The 25,163-nt window shown below is 29.2% G+C and overlaps 1 protein-coding gene across 3 annotated transcripts in view; it reads left to right on the forward strand.

Moving 5' to 3' along the window:
* Positions 1-17,880, forward strand: part of LOC145330487 (uncharacterized) — a 149,187-nt gene extending 131,307 nt beyond the window's left edge. For 2 of the 3 annotated variants that reach the window (XM_080175112.1, XM_080175114.1), the window contains 8 exons: positions 4,288-4,399; positions 6,771-6,868; positions 7,477-7,614; positions 7,863-8,010; positions 11,235-11,280; positions 12,626-12,713; positions 13,577-13,609; positions 15,026-15,180. In XM_080175112.1, the coding sequence (XP_080031238.1) occupies positions 4,288-4,399; positions 6,771-6,868; positions 7,477-7,614; positions 7,863-8,010; positions 11,235-11,280; positions 12,626-12,713; positions 13,577-13,609; positions 15,026-15,148 (786 nt within the window). In that variant the 3' untranslated portion in view covers positions 15,149-15,180. Of the gene's footprint in view, positions 1-4,287; positions 4,400-6,770; positions 6,869-7,476; positions 7,615-7,862; positions 8,011-11,234; positions 11,281-12,625; positions 12,714-13,576; positions 13,610-15,025 lie in introns of all 3 variants that reach the window. The other variant, XM_080175113.1, reaches the window with a different exon arrangement.
* Positions 17,881-25,163: the final 7,283 nt, after the last annotated feature.

The following is a 25,163-nucleotide window of genomic DNA, read 5'->3' on the forward strand; positions in this document are numbered from 1 at the left end:
GTTCAACAGAAATAGATAGAATACATAGTTATGGAAAATCAAAATATTGATTAAAAGATCTTTGATATTAGATTAGTTAAAGCCATAATATATCTGTCTTTGTATGTGTGTTGTGTACTGTAAACACGTAGTGTAGGATACAGATAAGAAAAAGAAATTGTATTATTTATATGTGTGTTTTCTTAATGTAGGAATATATCTAGTTTTAGCAAGTTAATGTTTCGATAATTAATTATTTGTTAGAGGAAAAATATATAGCACAGAAGACAGGTAGATCCTGGAAATTATACATCATTTGGTCGGATTGAAAACTTTGGATACTATTATGAAATCTTGATTTGGTGGTACAACAAAGCAATATCTAAACTTTACCACCAATAATTTTGATCTACGGTTTTAATTTTCATGTATATCATCCATTACAAAAATAAGAAACCTAGAGGAAAGATATGTCGCGCTTTTAATCGTTTTTGTCGTGTATTGTGTAAAATTTCTTAGCGCATAATTTCTAGGAATTTAAAATCTAAAACAATGAAACAATTTAGTATAACTTTTCATGAATTACAATGAATAAATACACGATTAGAAAAAAATATCAATTAATGTTAAAGTTAGGTTAGGATATGATGTCTTTTAAATTAAACATATTTGATTTTAGCTTTTTTTCAATCAGAAGTAAAATGTTTAAAACAGATAAGAATACAGTTTTTATTTGATTTTTAAAACTTTTCTTAAATCCGTCTTTGTCTGCAAGTATTTTTTTTGCTGTATGAAGCACTAACTAAGCAATGTATAGCAAGTATAATGTATATAGTACATATATAGTATTATATATATAAGTAATGTCAGACTAAACGGTACATGATTAAGGTTTTAGCTAAATAACAATTATACACTTATTGTTGCATCTATCTTAATCTTTATATACATGTATCTATCTAAATAATACCAGAAATCAAGGCCAATACAAAATAGAATAGATTTATTTATAGGAGACCCTCAGAATTGGATCATAATCGATTTCAGATCTTACCAACGAATATGATAATACATAAATAATAATCCCCTACACAATCCATTTACTTTTTAAAACTAATTTCTTATATTTAATTTTGTTTTCTTTGTGGCGCATTCAAATCTACACAAAAAAAGAGTATAACCAAGTATAACACCTAAGAAAACTAAATATTTATAAAAAAAAACTTTTTTCATAAAGTAAATTGTTTTTTATTAAATTAATTAAATCTGTTTGTTTTAGTCGTGTCTTCTTTTGCCACATAAAAAAACATCACGCAACCTTTGTTACATCACAATTAAAATATATCATAAGATATATCATATCGCTCTTAGCCTCTAAGGGCTTTGCCCCAAGAGATATAATTACATTTCTATTACCTACCCAGCAGAAAAAAATGCAAATGGATCGAAAATTTTCGCACCTACCCAGCAGAAAAAATAACGAATTCGTAAAATTTGCTCAATTCTTAAAAAATAAAAAAAAAGAATGGGGGGGAATTTTTTGGTTTTTGGCGGGGTTGGGAGTGTCCCAACCCAAGAAAATAGCTTAAAACCACCACAGGACCAGTAGGTATATTCCCTGAAGAGTAGAATCCAATCGGTTCAGTAGTTACCGAGATCTTAAGGGACAGACGGACAGACAGACGGACGGACAGACATCATTCTACTTTGTATTATAGATAGATATTATTAAGATATTTAACTACTAAATACACTTTCCTGTATGTATTACTTTTATATTAATCATAATTACACTTCCCCTTAATGATATAATAAATGAATCAGTGTTATATGAGTTATTCTACGAAGATTTCAAACTGTTCAATATAATGGTGTTCATTTAATGGGTTTATTATTATTTCTTAGCTAATTTCTAGTAACGAAGCTACTATATAATTAATTACCTTTGTCTGTCAGTCCGTAACGCTAAGAGGAAAACGTGATTTTCTCGGCTTCTGTTCATGTTCAAGATAGACAGCTGAAATGGATAGAAAAAATGCTCTTTTTACATATTTCCATCAAATTACACAGAGATTTGCTTATTTGTAGGGGTGCCAGCTTGATTTCTAGATTTTCACGTTAATATATATTTTTTTTTAAGTTTCGTGATTTACATAAGTAAGTTTAAAGTTTATTTTTTATGACACTGCTCTATGGTTAATCTTTTTTCAAAATGCTGCCGCCCATCCATAAATATGCTTCGCTTCTAATGGGTGTTGTCATCCTTGTTTTAGTTAATGTTCATTGAGTGTTGGAATAAAAAATAGAAGCTAATACTATAATTATTTAATGTTATTTTTTATTAACTCTTGTAAAATTATAGTTCAGTCATGACAATTTTAATTAGTATTAAAATTGAAAAAGATTACCTTGATACTTTAGAAAAATTTCATTTAAACCAAAAATTGTTAACCTAATATTTCGATTACTTTTTTTGCAGTTTTATAGGTGGTCAATTCAAGGATTTTGAAATGCTTTCATCTTTGAAATTAGAAAGAAATCTTTCTATGCATTTTACATTTATAAAATTCCGGATAAACTCATTCTTTCTTTATAACCTATTTAGCAAAATAAACTAATATTAAGAAACTTATTTTATTTTAAGATTTATTTTAAATGGTCGACACTCAAAAATAACAAACACAGACCCAATAGAAATAGGCACATGGTCAACGGGATTATAAAGTTATTTAACCCCTTTCCTCTCTATTGTTTTACTTGAATGTTACATGTAAAAGCTAAAAGAAACAACCTTTTAGAATCACTGCAACTCTTTAACTAGTCTATAAATCTGTAAAAGTTAGTTACTAAGTGAAAGTCTACATATTATGCCTTTGTGTATGCCTCAAAATACACTACTCTCAAACAAGTTTAATGAATTGAACTCACCTATAAGTATTTTGCCCTCTTCTTGTATGTGATATTATAAAATATTTTAAGACTCAATTATCATTACCTACCTTATTTTTGGCCCATAAATCTTACGTATTTATTCTCATTTTTGTGGATAAATAAGATATACGATTCGTGTATTTTTAACACGGTTATGATTCGATTATTATAATAAAAATTCATCGTAGCGAAGTCTTATTGGAAACTGATATAGCAGTAATTATGAATGAGGAGTGGGGTACATGTAATAAATATGTATGTAATGTATATTTGATAATGAAATTGTGCAGTTATGCAGATGTTCTTCAATTCAGTGTTGCCTGGGAGTAAAGGGATAGGGTAATGGATGATTTCTCTATATTCTAAACATTCAAATTTAAAAATTGTTTTAAAAGGCTTAAAGATTTTGGTCTTTAATAATGTGTTTCCGACCACTCCAACGTAATATTAAAAAAAAAATTGGCTGTAATCAATAATTTTCTTATTATGTTTTGATTTTACTATGTTAATTACTTTTAATCAATTTCCAGTACATATGACCAAGATAGTGAAAAATCCTTGCATCACAGTATCACACCCAAACTTACTTAAAATGTAGCACCTTTAATGCAAAAATTAGATATCTATAATACGAATAATCAATTTATTGTATTTCAATTTTTATTATACGGCTATTAGGGAAATATATTTTATCGGATTGCTGATTTTTTTTTGGGTGATACCCCATAATATAGAGCTTCCACTAAATAATTGACTTCAAATGTCTGTCAGTCTGTCATATTACACAAGACAAACTTATTCATTTTTTTAAAAGGATTGGTGATTTTATACTGTTCACTTTTTCTTTTTTTATGACCACTAAGTTCATTTTTTCATCCATGCTTTCATTGTGCTTCACTGCTTATGGAAGTTGTCATACTTCTTATTTATATGAAGAACAAAATGTTTCTATTGCAGAAAATGAAAATACCATTGCTAGCTAGTGAAAAAGCTATATTGTCCTTCAAAGCAGAATTATACAAAAAAAAAATTTGTCTATTAAAAAGTGTAGATATATGTATGTATGTATAGTTCTACAAACAAAATTATAAAATGAAAATGACAAATAAAGTTTAAATCCAAATCAAATATTCTATGAATATATTATCAAATAAGAGTATTATTCCCTATATTTTTCATAAGGAAATAGTAAAATTAAATATTTTTTTGTAGCATTGCACTATTTGCAATTATTAAATTGTAAGTTAAGATTTTCAATTTTAAATTTCAAAATTTAACAATTACCAATTTTCTAAGCATTTTTGAAAGAAACACTCAGTTAAAGGGTAGCGTTGCTTCAAAAGATGAAAAATCTAAAGGTGAAAATATTTGTTTTAGGTGAGGAGTGAGGAACGTATACAAGATGAGTTGAAACGAAGCAAAGAATTATTAGCAAGGCTTGAGAGAGAGAAGGAGTTGCAACTTGAAAATTATGCCATCAGAAATTCAGGTAAATCTAACCTATTAATATTATTCTATTTAAGGGGGGGGGGGGAGTTTGTACACTTATAGGAAATGAAATTCAGTATCAAAGTTCGGGAGGGCCGTGTGGGCTTGTTTTTAAAGTTATCAACCTATTTCTTTTTGTAGGCTCTCTTATATGACTGGATATATACGTATTTCTTTGAAAATTAATTTCGGCACTTTCCTTCTAGGGGCTTGTGGAGCAAAAGACCCCCCAAAACACTAAAAATATGAGTTCTGACCTTATTTTTAAAGATATCAACCTGATTTTTTTTATAATACTTTTTTGATATAACCAAATCAACGAACCATTACAGATTTCATTTTGGGACTTTCCTTCTAGGGGCTTGTGGAGCAAAAGACCCCTAAAAACACTAAAAATATAAGTTTTGTGCTTATTTTTAAAGATATCAACCTGATTTTTAAAAAAAATTTAACGTAACCAAATCAACAAACCATTACAGATTTTATTTTAGGACTTTCCTTCTAGGAGCTTTTGGAGCAAAAGACTCCCAAAAACACTAAAAATATGAGTTCTGACCTTATTTTTAAAGATATCAACCTGATTTTTTTAGGAACACTTTTTAACATAACCGAACTTGGTAACTTTTACAGATTTCATTTTAGGACTTTCCTTCTAGAAGCTAGTGGGGCAAAAGACCCCCAAAAATATTTTTAGAGATATTGAGCTGATTTTTTTCATAAAAACTTTTTTCACATGTTTGAACTAGGTAGCCACTAATAATTTCATTTTGGCACTTTCCGCAATGGTTTCTTAGTTCGGTTATGTTAAAAAAGTATTATAAAAAAATCAGGTTGATATCTTTAAAAATAAGCTCAGAACTCATATTTTTAGTGTTTTTGGGATCTTTGCTCCACAAGCCCCTAGAAGGAAAGTCCCAAAATGAAATCCGTAATGGTTTCTTAGTTCGGTTATGTTAATAAAGTATTATTTTTTAAAAATCAGGTTGATATCTTAAAAAATAAGCTCAGAACTCATTTTTTTAGTATTTTTGGTTTTTTTTGCTCCACAAGCCCCTAGAAGAAAAGTCCCAAAATGAAATCTGTAATTGTTTCTTACTTCGGTTATGTTAAAAAAGTTTTATTTTTTAAAAATCAGGTTGATATCTTATAATAATTTCATTTTGGCACTTTCCGTATTGGTTTCTTAGTTCGGTTATGTTAAAAAAGTATTATAAAAAAATCAGGTTGATATCTTTAAAAATAAGCTTAGAACTCATATTTTTAGTATTTTTGTTTTTTTTTGCTCCACAAGCCCCTAGAAGAAAAGTCCCAAAATGAAATCTGTAATGGTTCGGAGATTTGGTTATGTTAAAAATGTATTATATAAAAAAATCAGGTTGATATCTTTAAAAATAAGGTCAGAACTCATATTTTTAGTGTTTTGGGGGGTCTTTTGCTCTACAAGACCCTAGAAGGAAAGTCCCAAAATGAAATCTGTTATGGTTCGTTGATTCGGTTATGTTAAAAAAGTATTATAAAAAAAATCTGGTTGATATCTTTAAAAATAAGGTCAGAACTCATATTTTTAGTGTTTTGGGGGGTCTTTTGCTCCACAAGCCCCTGGAAGGAAAGTGCCGAAATTTAATTTTCAAAGAAATACATGTATATCCAGTCATATAAAAGAGCCTACAAAAAGAATTAGGGTGATAACTTTAAAAACAAGCCCACACGGCCCTTCCAAACTTTGATACTGAATTTCATTTTCTATAAGTGTACAAACACCCACCCCCCCCCCCCTTAATACCGGATACGCCTTTAGAGGCTTCCAGGGGCACTTGAGGGATTGGTGGGGTTCGACCCTTAACTTTCAATTTATTTTTAAAAAGAAAGAGTAGGTGTATTTTTTCCTTGGGGTGATTTATCGTGAGTTTATGTGGGTACCTTTCTCTTAAATAATCATAGACCTTCCCTGGACCTAGAAGATGCTTCACTGTAAAGAAGGAGCACACGGGTTCAGTGGTTAGCGAGATCCTTCTAAGCATACACAGACACTGTACAAATATTGTTACTTTTGAATAAGGATTTTCCCATATAGAAAACTTGAATTTCTCTGTTGCCATTGAAGATACTCTCTGTTGTTTAATCAATGTGTCTCAATCAAATGGTTATATAACATGACGAACTAAACTGGTTTTAATCTCATCATTTTTCATTTTAATATCCACGGAAAGCTGTTCATAATACTATGTGATAATCAACTATAACTTCCTAGACCTAAGAGCAACTACTCTATATATTATGTTGTCTGTTCATTAATTCTGTTTTTCCTAATATTCCATCAAAATTATCTGCATATATGTCTGTCATATTGTCAACTTTTTATCCTTTTTCAGGTCTTGAGCAAGAAGTGGCCAGATTAAAGGAGGAAAATGTCAACCTTAAAAGAGAACTGGAGAGAACAAAGGATGAGAAGAGAAGCTTGGAAACACAGGTTATTAGTCATTACATTTCAAATATCTTCAAAATCGCACAGAAAAAGGAATAAATTATGTTTGCTGGTCACTCCCTGTCCATGAAGTTGATTTTTACGTATAATATAGACCTTTACTGGTTTTTGTTAATTCCTTCACTACTTAAACCATAAAGGGAGGCATTTTTTCGGGATATTCCGTAAAATTGGGTGCAAGCTTCCAGTCAAATGCGCTTATTATGTGAAACTGTGAAATTATGACTGAACGAATAGTACAATTAAACGCATAATTAAGAAAAGTTTGACCTAATAAGCGCATTTGATTGGAAGCTTGCACCCAATTTTACGGAATATTGCGAATAAAATATCCCCCTTTGTTATATATGACAAGAAAAAAGTCAAATCCTTCAACTTCATTTTCTCCAATTGTGCACCGGATCAAAATATATCTTGCCAACCCTTTTTGCCAGTCAAGTTGAAAGTGTTGTGTATAATAATAACAATAATGCATGTACTTAACTATTTGGAATTTAAGCGTTTTGTTGAAGTGTTTAATAATATGACCATAAACATTAATACAAATGATTTATTTGAGGTTGATTATTTAAACTAATTCTGTTATTTTTAAGATGGTTGAGTTACAAAGAGAGGTAAGTAGAGATAAAGAAGAACGACGCGCTCTTGAGGATCAAATGAGAGAGGAAAGAGAGCTGTGGCAGGGAGAACAACAAGCTAATAATCAACATATTCAAGAACTTTCCAGAGAGGTAACTAATATTTATATACATGTTATGTTAATTACTTGATTTTAAAGACATATGATAAAATCTTTTTAAAGGGATTTATTTAATTTGTTTTTGGCATTACCTACAATTACTTTTAATAAGTAACAATTTTTTTATATTTTCTGATTTTCCTGATTTTTGCGGTTGATTCACTTCTATAAATGAAACTTTACCAATAAAGTCATAAGATATCATATTCATTTTCAAATTTCAATCCTTTAATTTTTCAGATTGAGGAGCAGCGACAGATGGTAGTAGCTGCTCGACAGACAGACAGCGGGCACCATAGTGTAGAGGAGGCTGACATGTTGGCAGAGCTGCCTGCCAGGATTGCTGACATGGAAGGACAAATTAGGATACTCAGGGACACCAACAAACGTAAGTTTTTGTCAACAGTTTGTTTAAATATATATATATGGTGCATTATTTGCCAAATGTACCACTTTTCTGCACTACCTCTCCGATTTTGTTAATACTCTATATTTTGGTCCGTTGGGTCATTCAAGGATGCTGGATGGCCAAAAAAAAGTTTTAGAGTCCCTGGATGTCTAGATATCTAGCTATCTATGAAGGTAGGTAACAAAAATGTAAAAAACAACCATTTTTTCACAATTTTAAAAATTAATTTTTTCATCAATCTTACATCCAATCTATACATTTTATACACCAAAATGATCGTTTATTCATGTAAAAAGCGCACATAATACTATTTTGGCCAAAACTCTAATTTTACAGGGTGTCCAACAAAAAGTGTATTTTGGATATCTAGCGTAATACCCAAAATACCTGTCCGAAAAAAATTATTTTTTTTGGCTTAAATCCTGTGTTTTATCTGTGTGCATATGTGGTATATAACGGTTCGGACCACCCGGGACTATAAGGTTGTCAAATTTCACTTTGGGACACCCTGTAAATGTGATTTTTGCGTCTGTAGAGCTAAAACTTGGTCCAAATTGGCTATTTTTTTCAAATTACTCTAATATGTGTCTTAGTATGTTTGGCCATAGTGTTTTCTGACCAGATCAATATTTTCATATTTTTTGGACACCCTGTATTTTCAAAAAAAGAGAAAAAAAATTTTAGTTTTTTTAAATTTTTTTTCTATTTTTAAGTTACTTAAAACTGTCATATAGATACAGATTTTGACTAATAACAATAATATTTGCCTATTTTACAATTTTTTACACTTTTGGGACACCCTGTGCATGTTTTTGGAAAATGATGGTTTTTGCCCATTTTTGGGAGGAAGGAGTCGATTTAGGGCCATAGACTATTTCTTCATTTTTGTAGAACTTTTTAAGACACTTCATTTGTTATTTATGCAAAAACCGCAAAAACCGAACCGTTTTGCCGTTATTCACCGCCAAAGGCAGAATTTTTTACATTTTTTGCCGTTCCCGAGGTTTTAATGGGCATTTGTGGTAAGAAGACGTTGATTTATCAAGATAACTGTGAAATACTTTTATTTAGGCATTTTAATTTACTAAATTTCATGTGAAGTAAATTTTTTTGTATATCCAACCGATTTTTGTCAAAAGGAATTTCAAATGCACATAATTTATGTTTCTTTTATCACTTATGTTATAGTAATTATTTATGTTATATTCACTTCATTTTCTTGTTTTAACAATTGAAATCCATCTCGACGAAAAATGGTTAGCTGCACAAAAAATTTTACTTAATATGAAATTTAGTAAATTAAATTATCTAAAAAAAAGTATTTAAGAGAGATCTTAATAAATCAACGTTTTCTTACCACAAATGCCCATTACAACCTCCGGAACGGCAAAAACGCAAAAAAATTCCGCCTTTGGCGGTGAATAACGGCAAAACGGTTCGGTTTTTGCGGTTTTTGCATAAATAACAAATGATGTGTCTTGAAAAGTTCTACAAAAATGAAGAAATAGTCTATGGCCCTAAAACGACTCCTTCCTCCCAAAAATGGGCAAAAACCATCATTTTTCAAAAACATGCACAGGGTGTCCCAAAAGTGTAAAAAATTGTAAAATAGGCAAATATTATTGTTATTAGTCAAAATCTGTATCTATGACAGTTTTAAGTAACTTAAAAATAGAAAAAAAATTTTAAAAAAAACTAAAATTTTTTTTCTCTTTTTTTGAAAATACAGGGTGTCCAAAAAATATGAAAATATTGATCTGGTCAGAAAACACTATGGCCAAACATACTAAGACACATATTAGAGTAATTTGAAAAAAATAGCCAATTTGGACCAAGTTTTAGCTCTACAGACGCAAAAATCACATTTACAGGGTGTCCCAAAGTGAAATTTGACAACCTTATAGTCCCGGGTGGTCCGAACCGTTATATACCACATATGCACACAGATAAAACACAGGATTTAAGCCAAAAAAAATGATTTTTTTCGGACAGGTATTTTGGGTATTACGCTAGATATCCAAAATACACTTTTTGTTGGTCACCCTGTAAAATTAGAGTTTTGGCCAAAATAGCATTATGTGCGCTTTTTACATGAATAAACGATCATTTTGGTGTATAAAATGTATAGATTGGATGTAAGATTGATGAAAAAATTAATTTTTAAAATTGTGAAAAAATGGTTGTTTTTTACATTTTTGTTACCTACCTTCATAGATAGCTAGATATCTAGACATCCAGGGACTCTGAAACTTTTTTTTGGCCATCCAGCATCCTTGAATCACCCAACGGACCAAAATATAGAGTATTAACAAAATCGGAGAGGTAGTGCAGAAAAGTGGTACATTTGGCAAATAATGCACCATATATATAGCAATTGCCTTACTATTATGTTTTATAAACAGATCTATAGTATAGATGTATATACAGTCAACTACCTCCCTTCATTTTTCAAATACCTCTTTCGTCTGCTTCTAAACAATTTTCTGCTACTTAACTGTGGTAATATAAGTGATACCATTGGTTGATTTTCAATTACCCAATAGGAAGGTGGCACAAGACGATTGCGATGGGGAGATACAGTTATTCAACCCTTTCTCCCTCTAGTGTTTTACTATGTTTAAAATTATAGCCTGCCCCCCTAGCATTCAAGGGGGAAGAATTGGGGATAGAAAAATAGCTTAGAAATTTTAAATGTGAAAATTAAATAGCTTAAAACCATCACGAGACCTATGAAATGCTTAACTAAAATAAAAACCCAATTAGTTGAGAGTCTATTTAGATCTTGAACTCGTACTACTTAAAACTTTATATAATAGGATATTTTAAATCAAAGGTGTATATTTTCTATAATTTCAAGAATTTCAAAATAAGGAAAAAAAAATTTTCTTAGAAATTTTTGGTTTTGTGAGGGGGGGTAAATACCCCGTCCTAAATGGGTAAAGGTAAATTTTAATTGGAGGGGGGGGGGTAATCGCCACTTTACTCCCCCCCCCCCCCTTGTACGTCTATGCAAGCCTGTATATAAATACTTGATTAACTTAATATTTAAGACACTCCTGAGCTGGATCTTTAAATCGTTTTGTCCACTCCGACGTCTGTCACTTCTTCGTTTGTCCTGGAATCTTAATTTTCAAATATGAAATTATATAATCAATGAATGTTTTTGTCCTTGTTCAAAAGTAAATAATTTTTCTATTATTTAGGTTTGGAAGAGAGCAATGAGGAGCTTCAAGCACAGATGCTAAACAGAGGAAATTATTCAGCCAAAAAATATTAAATTTACAATTTTTTTAAATCTTAAATTTTTATCAAGAAAAGGGGAAAATATTTAACTTTTTTGTAAATACTTTGTTAAAAATACTGCGCAAGTAACTCAATTTCGTTTAATCTATCTATGTAGAATCACTTCATTTTGATCAAGTCCATCTTTAGACTTATCCTTTTTTGTTTTTATAAATTTTAAATAACATATTATTTCTATAATTTTCAAATTACCTTATATCGAATAGTGCACTCAAGTATTCTATGATAGTCACACATATACGAGGCAAATGTGCTTTACAATAGCATCATTTTTGTTGGAGGGAATATTCTTTTCATATTTTGATAAATTATACAATTTTATTTTCACAATTTTTCAAAAGATCACAAGTACACAATAAATATTAGTTGGGGACTTGTACACAAAGATTTAGACTATAAAAAGACGGTTTCACTGAAAGTAGCTTGTTCAACACTGCTCCCCCCCTTCCCCCCCCCCCCCAATTTTTAAATAAATAGAAAATAGGGGCAAGGTGCAGTTTTATTTGTATGTTTGTTTATTACTTTTTACTTTATTGTTAGGTCATATTGAACACTTGATAGACCCGCAGGTTAAGAACCATGGAGCTATTATGCATATGCAACACCCCCCCCCCCCCCCCATCATCCATCTTATTTTCACTTTATTTTAAAAATAAGGAAAGATGTGCAGAAAAATAAAAAAAGATAATATTGTTTTGGGTATCTAAACTTGAACCTATTTGGGAATGAATCAGTCTAAGAGTCAGCTAATTCTTAAAAGACAGATATAAAATATATATACATCTTTTTATGTGAGAGGATAAAAAAAAACCTATTTAACCTAACTGAGGACTTGAAAATTGTATAGGGTTAGATATGAAAAATGACACTATTCAAATATTTTATCCAATACAATATACATCGTACAAGATTTTTTTATATTTCTTTTGCTTTGACTTTAATTTTAATGCAATCTATTTTAAGTTTAATTGGCTTTCTAGAAGGTTTTTTTTTCGAAGAATTGAATGATAATTATAACCACGTTACATTATTCGTTAGCTCAAAAACTTGGGATAGTTTTATTGAATTGTGATTGGTTTCTTCAAGACTATGTAGGGTCCAAAGTTTTAGTAATTTTGTTTACCCTTCTAAGTGATGTACTTTAAAACATCGGCCATTGTCCTATCCCCAATGATCTCTGCATGAAAGTCCCGGTCAGGTTAATTTATTTATCATTAATTTGTGCTACATAGTATTCTTAGGCCAAAAATATCTAAATAGAAAATGGATGAATAATTAATGGAAAACTTGTAGGACTGGATGAAGGTAGAAAATTGCTATCCGAATCCGAGGCTAATAACTCGCTAGCCGCAGAGTTCGAAGCCATGTCAGAAAATGAGGTAAGATCTTTCATTTGAATTACACAGGTATATAAAAAAAACAGAAGTTCGACCTACTCCTTACTTTGTTTTCATTTGTTCCTTCTATTTAATTTTTTATTGTAGATAATCAATGTCCGTCCTGTTTTTTAGATATTTTTTGTTAGCAAAAGGTTTATTGTATACAAAACAGACAATATTACATATCAACAAACAATTAAATTCGACAGTTTTTAAAATTTAATTAATGCCAAATGTAACAAAATAAACTCAATTGAAAACATCAATTTATGTATTATCCCATTCCCTTTAGTTCCAGCACAAAACAAGTTTTACGCCAAAGTTACCCCACGAATATATCCTAATTTTTAGCAATTTCAAATCTGATTAATTTGATGAATCACGGCCCCCTGGCAAATATCAAATGAACTCTTTCTTTAAAAACAAGTTTATATTCCCAAAATTGTTGATATGTAACATATGTAAAAACATCCATAAATATCCCTTTTTAATATTAAAAATAATCATTTTCATGGAAACATTATTTTTATGTTTTGTCTGTTTTGTCTGTTTCATGTGTAAAGTTAAAAAAAATATTAAATAAAAAACTTAGTTTGCACTCTAGTCATTCGCTACAATTTAAAACACACAGTAAAGCTTGGTTTTTAGACGCTTTTTGTTCTTGTTTTATGGTGTTTAGTGGCACAGTTTTAGTTTTATCACCTTTTATTTTGTTTTGTTTTGGGTTATTTAAAAACACACTGGCTGCAGCGAAAGTACAAATTACCTGATATTTCAGAGAGCTTTTTACTTTTAAATTAATCATCTATTTTACTTGCCCATTTTACTTTTTATTTCAATTCTTTATTTTTACTATATTTTAGAACCCACAAGAGCTTAAGTCTGAATTAGAAAAGGTAGAGAAAAAAGGAATTTTTGAATGAGTAGATTTTAGAGTTTAAAAAATATTAATCCTTCTTTACTTTTATTTTGACTAACAGTTTAATTGGCAATTTAGTGTTTTGGTTATTTCATGAAAATATTTTAACAATTAATTTGATGGTGATGGGATAGCTTACTATTTCTGCATGATATTTCTATTAACAGCCTTGTTTTGCATGTTTTTTAGGTTTTTTTGTTGACGCTTGTACGTTTATCATATCAAATAAGCTATACACAATAATATGTAACAAGGATGATAACATCCATAAAAGCGTTGCTTTAAAATAGTAGGACAAAAAAACATTAAAAGAGTCTAGACTGAATAAGCAAAATATTGATACATAAGTCTGAACAATATTGTAAGTAAATTTGTTGCAAAACGTCTTTAATACAGGATACTGTTTAAGGACATACATACATTTTATAACTTGATTATAGAGATGCTTTGCTTATAACATTGTACCTTGTACTTATTAGGAATCAGTATTTCAAAAATCAGATGAAAAGGATAATTAAAACGTACAAAAGAATTTAATCAAAAAGTAAAAAATCAGCATGTTTTAAATGGACGTACAAACTTTTGATTATAGAGTTGTTTAATATTACAATTATAACCTGTTTAGATTAACGAAAAGAGCTAACTGTCTGTTACAGACCGACTTTAATTAGGAGAAAAGCTTCGCTTTAAAATTTATAAGATAATATTTTTCATTATTATCATATATTTATTTTTTTATAGTAACTGGTGAAGTAATGTTATTGGATAATATCTAATTAATAATTAATAATATCTGCATGTTTGTATTGCATACATATATTAATCTTACATTTTGTCACCAATTATATTTATTCATTATTCAATCGTACAAAAAATTATTCTATCAATATTTCTAGTATAATTATTTCAAAACTATATTTATTTCAATTTGTAGTCGTAAATAATCAAATTGCAAACACTTGTCTTAAGTCAAGAGGACATAAATAAAGAAGATATAGATATTATGGACAATTAAAGGCATAATTCAAATAGATAACAATTATATTTAACTCAATTAACTTTTGAATTTTACCGATAAGGTCAAATTTTTTTCCTAGCAAAGAATTTTATGGTTAAGATACTGTGTAAGGTAACTAATTGTCCTTTATATCTTGATTATGAGATCTGTATCTTTATCGATGATTTGTAACAACAAAAGTACCTGCAAGTTTATTTGACTGATTTTTTCGCGTATTTTCCATAAACTATAGTGTAACCTTTTAGTCAAATGCTCTTATAAAGTCAAACTGTTCTTAATAAGAGTATTTGGCTAAAAGGACTTTAGGAAAAATACCAAAAATGACCCCCTTTGTTCATCTTTTGTGAACTTAACCTTTATAATTATTATTTTTAGATGAGAAAGGCGCTGCAAGAGCAGCAGGATGTGAACCGTCACCTTAGAGGGTACATAGACAATGTCCTACTCAACATCATGGAGAAATATCCAGAAATTCTGGAAATCAGGGCTGCTAAATAAATATATCCTTCAGAAAATCATCGAAAATTTGTGGTAAAATCCTTGAAAATTTGTACAAAAATGTACAATACCCACTGTAAAATATTTTTAAACAAGGTTTAAAAAAACATAGAATGTGAACTAAAAAAGGACATTTTGAGAAATTATACATTTGTGACATAAGTTTGTATCGAATATAAACTATGTATTTGATAAAATTGTATTAATTTACATGATAAAATAAAAAATTATATGTTATGTATGTAAATTTTGCTATAAAACTTACTACAAGCGATTCTTAAATTGTAAAAATTATAATATTTATAATATGTAAAATTTTAAATATTAGATTATTAGAGTTATCTTTTAACAAATATAGAGTTGTTCTCCGTTACAGAATTAGGGGCTAGAAGGTTAGTTTGGTTAGTCTAAGAGCTACTCTATATTATTTCAAGATGATTCTTAATTATACTTATACCTTTCTAAATAAATCTGAACATTCCAAAATATTCGGTGATTTGACTTTCTAAAAGATAAATGTACAATTAAAAATTATAATTTGTATGTTATGAATTTAAATGTAACTAAATGTTGAATTAATTTGGTCATTTAATAGATAAATTATTAATAATAGACTTTTAATAGTTTTCAATACATTCCAGATTTTTTTTGTCAAATAACATCTTAGTCAATAGCTATATTTACTTTTACCTTCAGGCCTTATTAAAAAAATATTAGAATAGTTATTTATCGCATCGCATTATAGACAGTTTTTCGCGGATTATAACCAATTTTTTAGCCCCGATATGCCGAAAGCTTGGGTTAAAAAAACTGGTTTTAATCTTATCATTGTACATTTTTATACTTGTAGAAAACTGGATATGATACGATGCTAGACATTTTTTCGTATGGATGAGAACCGGTTCTAATTCACCGGATATTAATCGGTTTCGTATGAAAACGAGAAATAATTCTAACAATTATGCCTACACATTAATATTTGTAAATATTAATTTTGTTCTTCTTCCTTGTTATCAAATTAATCCGATTATTCATAAAATTGTGCTTTTTTTAAAAGCAAAAATAAATCTAATTTTCAATGCAAATTCAATAATAATATTGTTTCTCTTTTTCTTTTTGTTAAAGAAGATAATTTTAGTTGTTTTCTTCTTTATGAAATCGTATTTTGGTATATATTAAAATCATTTTTTAAAAATAAGTTAATATTAAACGTTAGCAAAAGTTTTTCTTAAAATGTAGTTTGATTTTTTTAATATAGAGTGTATATTTTACTTCATTGTATTACCACTTTAGAACTATTTAACCTAATTCTAAGTTTCATATACTTGTAGTAAAATCATCGGTAAGGGTAGTTATAAAATACAGTTAATTTTACGTGACTGGCTAAGAAGCCACATTAAAAATCTAAATAAAGTCCAAAGAAATACACAATGTAAGTTAAAACCAGCCGAAAAATATAACTATGTTAAATCGTATTTGGCTAAAATAAAGCAGTTTTATTTGTTTTTCCATAGGAACCCCACGATAAATTTGCTCATAATCCAAAATGAATATTTCCCAAAAGTTTTTCCTCTTTCGGAAAACTATTTGCAAATTTGGTTGAGGAGTTTTCTAAAGTGGCGTGTCTTGGATATAGCAAGGTTCTTGCAGGCTTCAAATGGTATTTTTATATTAGTATTTTAAGATTTCAATTAATTTTTGCTAGTGTTTAATATTAGTTGTTAATTAAGAAATTCTTAAACCCTGTTCATTAATTTACTTTATTCTAAAATTAAATAGTTTTTTCTAATACAGTCATTTTGATTTAGTATCACAACAGACAATAATAAATTTAATATGTTTTTCTTAATAAAAGGACAGTCACTTTTGTTATTTACAATATCAACCCCATTATTGTGTATTTAATCTTGACTGTATTGTAATATTATAGTTGATTTTGTTTAACAAAATATATATCCAAACGAAAAGCCAGAACAAGTATAACTTCAATTCAAAATAGTTACTTATTATTAGGGTTGTCGGATATATAATTTGCCGGATATCGAACTTTGCAAAGATATCCGGCATAAGAAATCAGCCGGATATTCGGTATCCGGCCCAACCCTACTTATTACCGATTTTAAATTAATAGAGCTAGGACAAATAGGCGAGGTTAAGTTTGGTTAGAGACGGTTAGTTAAATTAAATAGAAGCATTAAATAGGCGGCTAGACATTACTTTCTACCGCCTAGAATATATTTTGAATTGAAGCTATTTGATTTAACTGGCATTATCAAATGCTCCTCTGTGATAATTATAAAGCTTGTAAATATTAAAACAATAATATATAATTAAAATAACCTTTGGTCAAAGATAGAAATGGCTCTATAAGTTTCTGTCTTTATTCTGTCTAAAAATTAATACTGCAATAACTATTTTTGTTTATTTTTGAGTGAATCATGAATGTGAATAAGTTTGATTTAAACATAATATAAAAAATCGCATTAAAAACAGAAAACATTATCATTTGTTCAAAAATCAATCAATACATCTTTTATTAAATCAAATTTTAAGTTATAATTTTGTAATTATAGAATCGTTTTCTGTTTTTAATGCAATAAACATTATTAACCATTTAATAAGCGACTTAATTATTATGTTTTTTTTGATGTAAATGATTATATAAGATTTATTATCAATGAATTGTTAATCCAAAAAATGAAAATAATAAAATAAAGACTATACCTACCTAACCTAGAAATGTTTTATCTAATCGTTTAATCGGTATTAGCTTGCTGTCGGGGAGGTGTCAAATTCGATTCCGGACTACATCGGGTAATACTAAAGACGTTAAAAATTGTACCTACTACTGCTATGTATGTCACGTGACACTAAAAGTAATTGTAGGGGTAATGAATTAGCCCTTAAATAGGAGTTGCTCATTACCATGCACAGTTTCAGACAAAGGTGGAGTGCAGGTCAAAAGGTTGGTTGTCTGTTAGATGTTATGTAATCTAATTTCCTAAAGAAGGTTTCAGAGTATTTCTTCCTATTACAAGCGGATGATGTCCGTTGGGTATTTAATCTACCCTCTTTGTAATGTTACTTAAAATCTAATTAGTTAATATACCAATTGGATTTCAAGTAGACGTCATTGTATTTTCTAACATAAACAGCATTGTTCTTAAATTTAGAAAAGATTAAATACAATAATAGAAAGAGTTTTGATCAAAGATGGCTCACAAACAAGCAAAATATTGAAATGTTGGAAATGATATTTGAGAAACGCTTATTGTAGATTAAGCTATAAAAATTGGAAAGAATTTTAATGAATATAATAGATTTGAAATCTGCATAAAATTTTAAGGATTTTTTATAAAATTCATTTTTTATATAATTCATTATTTAAAAGCGCAAATCCAATTTAAGTTAATGAATTTTGACCAATAGGATAGGTGGATTGGAAACTACAGCGCTCTAATTGGTTGAATGATGTACGTCACTTAAGCTTCTCCAATCAGGGCGCAGATTTCAATCCACCAATCACAGATGTCAAAATTATTTAACTTAATTTGTATTTGCGCTTATAGATAAAGAATTATACAAAAAACTAATTTTATAAAAATTCCTTAAAATTTATGCAGATTTCAAATATATTATATTCATTAAAATTCTTTCCAATTTTTATAGCTTATTGTAGATTCTTTGTTGTAAAAGTGTTGCACTCAAATCTTGCTCCTATACTATGGAGAAATGTTTCAGACCCCTGCACCCCCTACAAGGTTATAATAACCTGTAATTTTTTAACCTAAAAAATCTTAACTAATATATTTTCAAACTGGAATTTCACATAAACTGTCATTTCTTACTTTTATTTATTTTCTAGAGTAGTCAAATAAATAATAGTCTAAACCCAGTACAAAGAAATATTTTCTAAATAGGGTTTGCTAGAAAGAAAAATGGCCTAAAAAACTTTTGAAAAGCTTGAATTAACCAAACCAGCAGTTTTTAAGATCTTTTTAGCTTTATATTATAGACTAGCGGCTACGCCCCTAGAGGCCTCTAGGGGCACTTGAGGAGGAGAGAGTCGAATTTAATAATTCAATTTCTTATTTTAGATTTTAAAAGAAAAAGTAAAAAAAAATTACGTTTGATGTTTGTTTTTCGTTGAACTCTCTTTCTAAAATTGTGAAATTTAAAAAAAATTTAATTTCTCTAGGGAGGGTGGTGGTACCCTCCCCCAAAATAGTTATAAACCTTCCCGGGACATATGATAATCTACCCTGTTAAGGAGAACCCAATCGGTTCAGCGGTTAGCGAGATCCTTCGGTACAGACACACAGACAAACAAACTTCCTGTTTCTTTAGTATAAGGATGTGAAATCAACATATTTTGTTGTATTGAGGCACAATCCTGAGCTGTCAGAAACACCTAATTGGTTATGTCTACCAATACAACGGTGTAGCTTGAAAAATCAATAAAATATTTCATAGCAACATTTTGATTTTCGTAATCAATTACATTGATATATTTTATGAATAGAGTTTAAAATGTTTTTTAAAAATATGAAATATATGCAAGCAGATAATGAAAAGTGGTTGGAAAAAAGGCCATTTAAGAGGTTTTTACGAAATTGTATGTAAGAAAAGATCCCTAAATGAATTTATAGTTGTGGATATATTTCGCCAAAAAATGATATATGTTTAGATATACATATTCATAATACATAATAATACAACAATTTTGATAAAAAAAAAGAATGAGCTTTAAAACCACTAGACGTAACTACCAAATTGTTTTTTTAGAAAGTACGCTACATGAATTAAGATAAATTATAGGAACATAAAATCTATACCTAAAATAATAAAATTAATTGTGTTTTCTGAAGAACATACCTCTTATATTAAAGTAACTTGATATGTGACTGTCTGTCTGTCTTTACCGAAGGTTATCGTATACTGCTTAACCGATATGGTTCTCATTTCATTGCAGCTTCTAATAGGTCCTAGGAGGGTTTATAGCTATTTTGGGCGAGGGTAGATACCACAAACCTCCTAAAAGAAATCGCATTACTTATAACGCTATTCTTCTAATGACATCATTTATGTGGTATTAGTTACAGCTCTAAACTTTACCAGGATAATATCTAAAATAAATACTTTAAACTTTAAGCTCTAACTCAAAACTAAGCTCTCAAAGTTTGTAGTTATTACAAGGCTAAATTTCATTTCAAATTTAAACACCTCAAATATCGGCTGAGTTAGTATAGATTTCAGATAATCATTTCAGACAAAGTTGGAATAGACTGTGTTGAAAAGGTTTTAAATTTTTGACCTGAGGAAAAATCATATTATTTCATGTTATAGCATTAGGAGCAGGGCTATTCTACAATTGCAACTAAATTTTGCTCACTTTTGGTAATAATTAAAAAACAAAATCCTTTATTTTTCTTAGGAAGATCTAGATTTCTCCAAAAGATCTAAAATATATCTAATATAAAGATAGAATTACCAGACAGTAAAACTCAAACATCAATTTAATCTAAAAACTAGAAAGTCATATTAGACTGTCACAAAATATAAAAATTTGCCATGAATCTTTGATCTCGAATACATTTTCTTACTTACATTTCCTTTATTTTACATCATATTTTTTCTCAAGTTAAAAAAAATTAAGGAGGCATTTATTAACAAATGCTTTGGTAAAGTCAAATTTACAATTATATTCCTTCTTTTGTTCTTTTCTTAAGAATCAATCAAACAATAATAATTAAATTAAAGAGTTAAAAATGAGATACCTACAAACAAGTGTCTGAAAACTATTTTTATAATTTTTCTCAAAGATTCGTGCTTTAAAAAGCTACAAACATAAGATTACTGATTTTTTCTGTTTTCTTTTTAATAAGTGATATTAGCTTGTTATTGCTGTGCTACAATATTGTCCATGCTGTTTATAACTTTTACCACATGGTTTTGTTCATAATGTAATAATTACTTGTATTGGATATTGCATCTAATATAACTTACAGAAAGAAAACAAGGATGACAACATCCATAAAAGCGAAGCTCTGAAATGGTATGACAGACGAACACTGTTGCAAAACTTGTTAAATACAGAATTCTGTTTAAGGATTACTGACATTTTAGGACTTGATAATAGAGATGCTTCGCTTTAAGATTGTACCTTATTGTAATAGAAATCAGTCTCCAAAAATCAGATTAATCGGATGATTATATCAGATAAAACATTGTTGTTAAAACAGTGAAAATCAACATGTTTAAAATGAACTACGGACAATTTGGTAACGATTATAGAGTTGCTACGCTTTTTAAATCGTACCTAACTACTGCAGGAATCATCTTGCAAAGTTTTAATCGATACGACGTTTCCAACTTGCCTAACTTAACGAAATAAAGCTATCAATTACGTACGGACCAACCCTAATTATAGAAAAGCTTCGCTTTTAATAAATATAAAAACAGGAAGATAGACAAATAGATAGATAGAGAAAGAGATGCATGGCCAGGTGCAAATAAAAGTTTTGGGAAGTTTACCTTTAATGCTGATTGGAAAAGGTAGCCTAGTACAAAAATTCCTTAGGAACTCTAAATAGATAAAGTAAGGAAAGATTCAATCATTATTTTATACTAAAAATTATTTTGTATGCTTTTTTATATTTTGAAAGAAAACACTAACCATTACTTTTGACGCATGCACAGATATTTGGGGAAAGGTTGTTTGGGGTGTTATGTTACCCCCCGTTTTCTAGAGATGGGAGGGTTATATTGTTGAAAATCTAGGAATAGAGGAAAATTGTGCATGTCAAAGATTACAAACAAACTTTTAACATTATTGAGACATAAAAATAAATAGATGGATAGAAAGATAGATTGGCAGCTTACAGTGCAACTTGGAATGTAACATAGATATAAAATTAGATTGATAGGCAATTACCACAGTAACCATAAACGACAAAATTGAATAGATAGATAGACAACCAGTGCAATTCAACTTTAGATATAACAAAGACATCATCTTAGTTATAGCTATCTAACTTTTCTTATTAGCATCGTACAAACTAAAAAAATGCATTAAAAATAATGCAAATGTTATAAATACAACCCCCATAAGAAAAAACGGTTCCAGGACAAACGCAGGAGTCCCAAACTTCGGAGTGGACAAACGCAGTAGTGATAAAATATTAGTTTTATTAAGTATTTCTATACAGATTAGGTTAGGTTAAGATATGAATGAACAAATAAGCCCTCCGCAGGGGTTATGCATTTAAAAAAAACCTATAAGATGGTCTAAAATAGGTTAGGTTAGGTTAAGTGTCCACTCCGACGTTTGTTCACTACGACGTTTGGGACTCCTGCGTTTGTCTATTTTTTTTTAAAGGAAGTCCCATAGAGACAAGAGTTGAAGCCGCCAGTTATGCATAGAGAAAGGCATGATTAATATGTAATAATATGTAACTATGTCAAGTTTTTATTTCTATTTGGTTGTCTATCTGTCTGCCAATCAGTTATCACAGGGTAGCGTTTATACTAGAAAGTAGGGTTGGGCCGGATACTTTTTTGACCGGATACCGGATATCCGGTATCCGGATAGTTTCAATATCCGGTATCCTGCCGGATATCTGGCAAACGCTCGATATCCGCCAAATTACCGGATATCCGGCCGGATATTTCCAGCATGGCTTCAAAACCGATTTATATCCATTAAAATTAAACTGGTTTTGAGCTACTACTTCCCGCGGAAAGATGTCTGTAAAATGATGCGATGAATCACTATTATTGACCACTATTTTGATAGAATAATAGTATTAAATTTTAACTAGGTTCATAAGGTCCATTTCATATAAAACTTAAAGTTTTTTGTTTGAATGATAGATTTTGTTTCTTATGGATGTTTATATCCTTGTATAAATAAATGAGTCTACTAATGTACTTGATTACTGTACATATTTGGCTAATTATAAATTATTATTATTGTAATACAGTGTACACATATTTATGTGTATTGTAATGTAATTAAGTCAAGGTCTCATTGTCCTATACAGGTTTTTTTATCAAGCATTTCTCTCATTGCTACTCTTTTTAGTATACGAATCTTTTTAGGCAATGCTGATAACAACATGACGTCTTTAAATTTAATTATTATTAGTACATAAAATTATTTTGTCTCTCTGTTTAGATCTCGTTAACTACGAAACCATTGCACTGGTGTGCAGTAGGTGTCAATACCCCCCCGGGCCCCCCCCCCCCCCCCACCACCTTTGAATTGATATTGACTGTTTCACATACCCCTGGTGAATAAAATTTATATTCATTGCTCTGTATTCGAGTGGCTTAATACAGTTCATGTTTGTATTTCAAAATTTAAGAAAAACCTCTATTAAAAATTTATCGTCAAACCATTTTTACTAAAGCTTAGGCAAATCCAAAGTTTATCTTTTTAAGTTTATTTATTTAAAATGATCTTAATATCTATCCAATCAGCGTCTAAATTCTAATATCTATTTCATTTCTGTGTTTTAAGACACCTCGCTTGAACAATTTATTTATACTTTTTTCTCTCTTTGAGTGTGTTAATATTTTTTTACTGCATCGTATTTCTGCGGATATAAAATAAAAAAAATATAAGTTTAAATATTTTTCAGTTTTGTTAGACCAGAAAAAAAAACGTTTAACAGCGTATTACAGACAATTTTCCACGAACATTAAAATAAAAAATAAAAAACTGGTTTTAATCATAAATTCTTTAATTTAAATATTTAAATATAGCTGTCTATAATACGATGCGATAACTACCTATTGTTGAAATCAGCCAGGTGTGTTAACCTAATTAATTGTGTAAAGTTTGAACAAGGATATGTTAATTATGTAGTTTACATAATTCATTTAATTGATATGGATACAACAATTTTTAATCATCTTTTAAATCTAAATCTTTAATGTCTGAAAAGAAAACAATTGATATTAATGATTTTAATTTGAATGTAATGAAAGTGAATTGTTTGTATTTTGTCTAAATTCACAAATAAAGTTTACATAGAGAGGGGTAGGTTTCTTGTAGAATCCGTAAAGGTGTGTGTTTTAAGGCTTAAAAAAAGTAGTAGAACGATAATATTCACTAAATATGTGTAATTGTATTTCTTATTGAAAAGAACAAAAAAAGACAAAAAAAAATTAAAAAGTTAACATAAATTTTTATCGTTCTACTGCTGTTTTTTTATATATATAACACATAACCTTTACGGATTTTACCAGAAACCTACCCCTCTCTGTATAGTTTGCTGAAAGGGCTTTTTTAGTCTAATAATTCTTTGTTTCATCCATAACATTGAAATCCATTTAATTGTATAATATAATATTATAGTTTGTTGGTTGGTTATAAATGGATGGATTGGATATGCAAATTTTTAGAAGATTTTGGAAAATCAGCTGTTATTATTTACATATTTCGTTGTTTTGAATGCCCCTAAAAGTTTATAAAGAACATAGAGGGCAAAAGTAAATCCCAACCGATAAATGTATAAAAGTATAGATGTATATTGTATACTCCATACAACAACCTGCTACAAGTGGCAGAGACCTTTTTCGTCTGTTTTTAGAGTTTTTTATGTTTGAATACAACGCCATAAAAGTGAAAATGCTGTAGTATTTGCTTTTTCCCTGCATATTTAATGAAAATTTTAAAATACCTATACATTTTCAAATTTTCTGCATTCTTTTGGGCCCTTGAAGCAATAGTGAGGTGGTTGTTTGGTGTATAAATATATACTTTATTTATTAATAGTTATCCCTTGACAAAGTTCTGCTTTTCAGAAAGCCACAAGAATAGGGTTTATCAGCTTAGACAATTCAATTAACCTTTCTGGGAGGCTCCACATAGGTCCTGGGCATGCTTTTATTTATAAAATGTCTGAATCTAAGATGCCATCACTATAAATGTTGTTATACTAAAATATAGGTTACCTACTGTCCAGTTCAATGCAGTTTCAAACTTTCTTCTTACAATATTTACTAAAAA

This window comes from Acartia tonsa, chromosome 10, assembly GCF_053477335.1.
Source record: "Acartia tonsa isolate MP-2025a chromosome 10, ASM5347733v1, whole genome shotgun sequence".
Taxonomy (NCBI): domain Eukaryota; kingdom Metazoa; phylum Arthropoda; class Copepoda; order Calanoida; family Acartiidae; genus Acartia; species Acartia tonsa.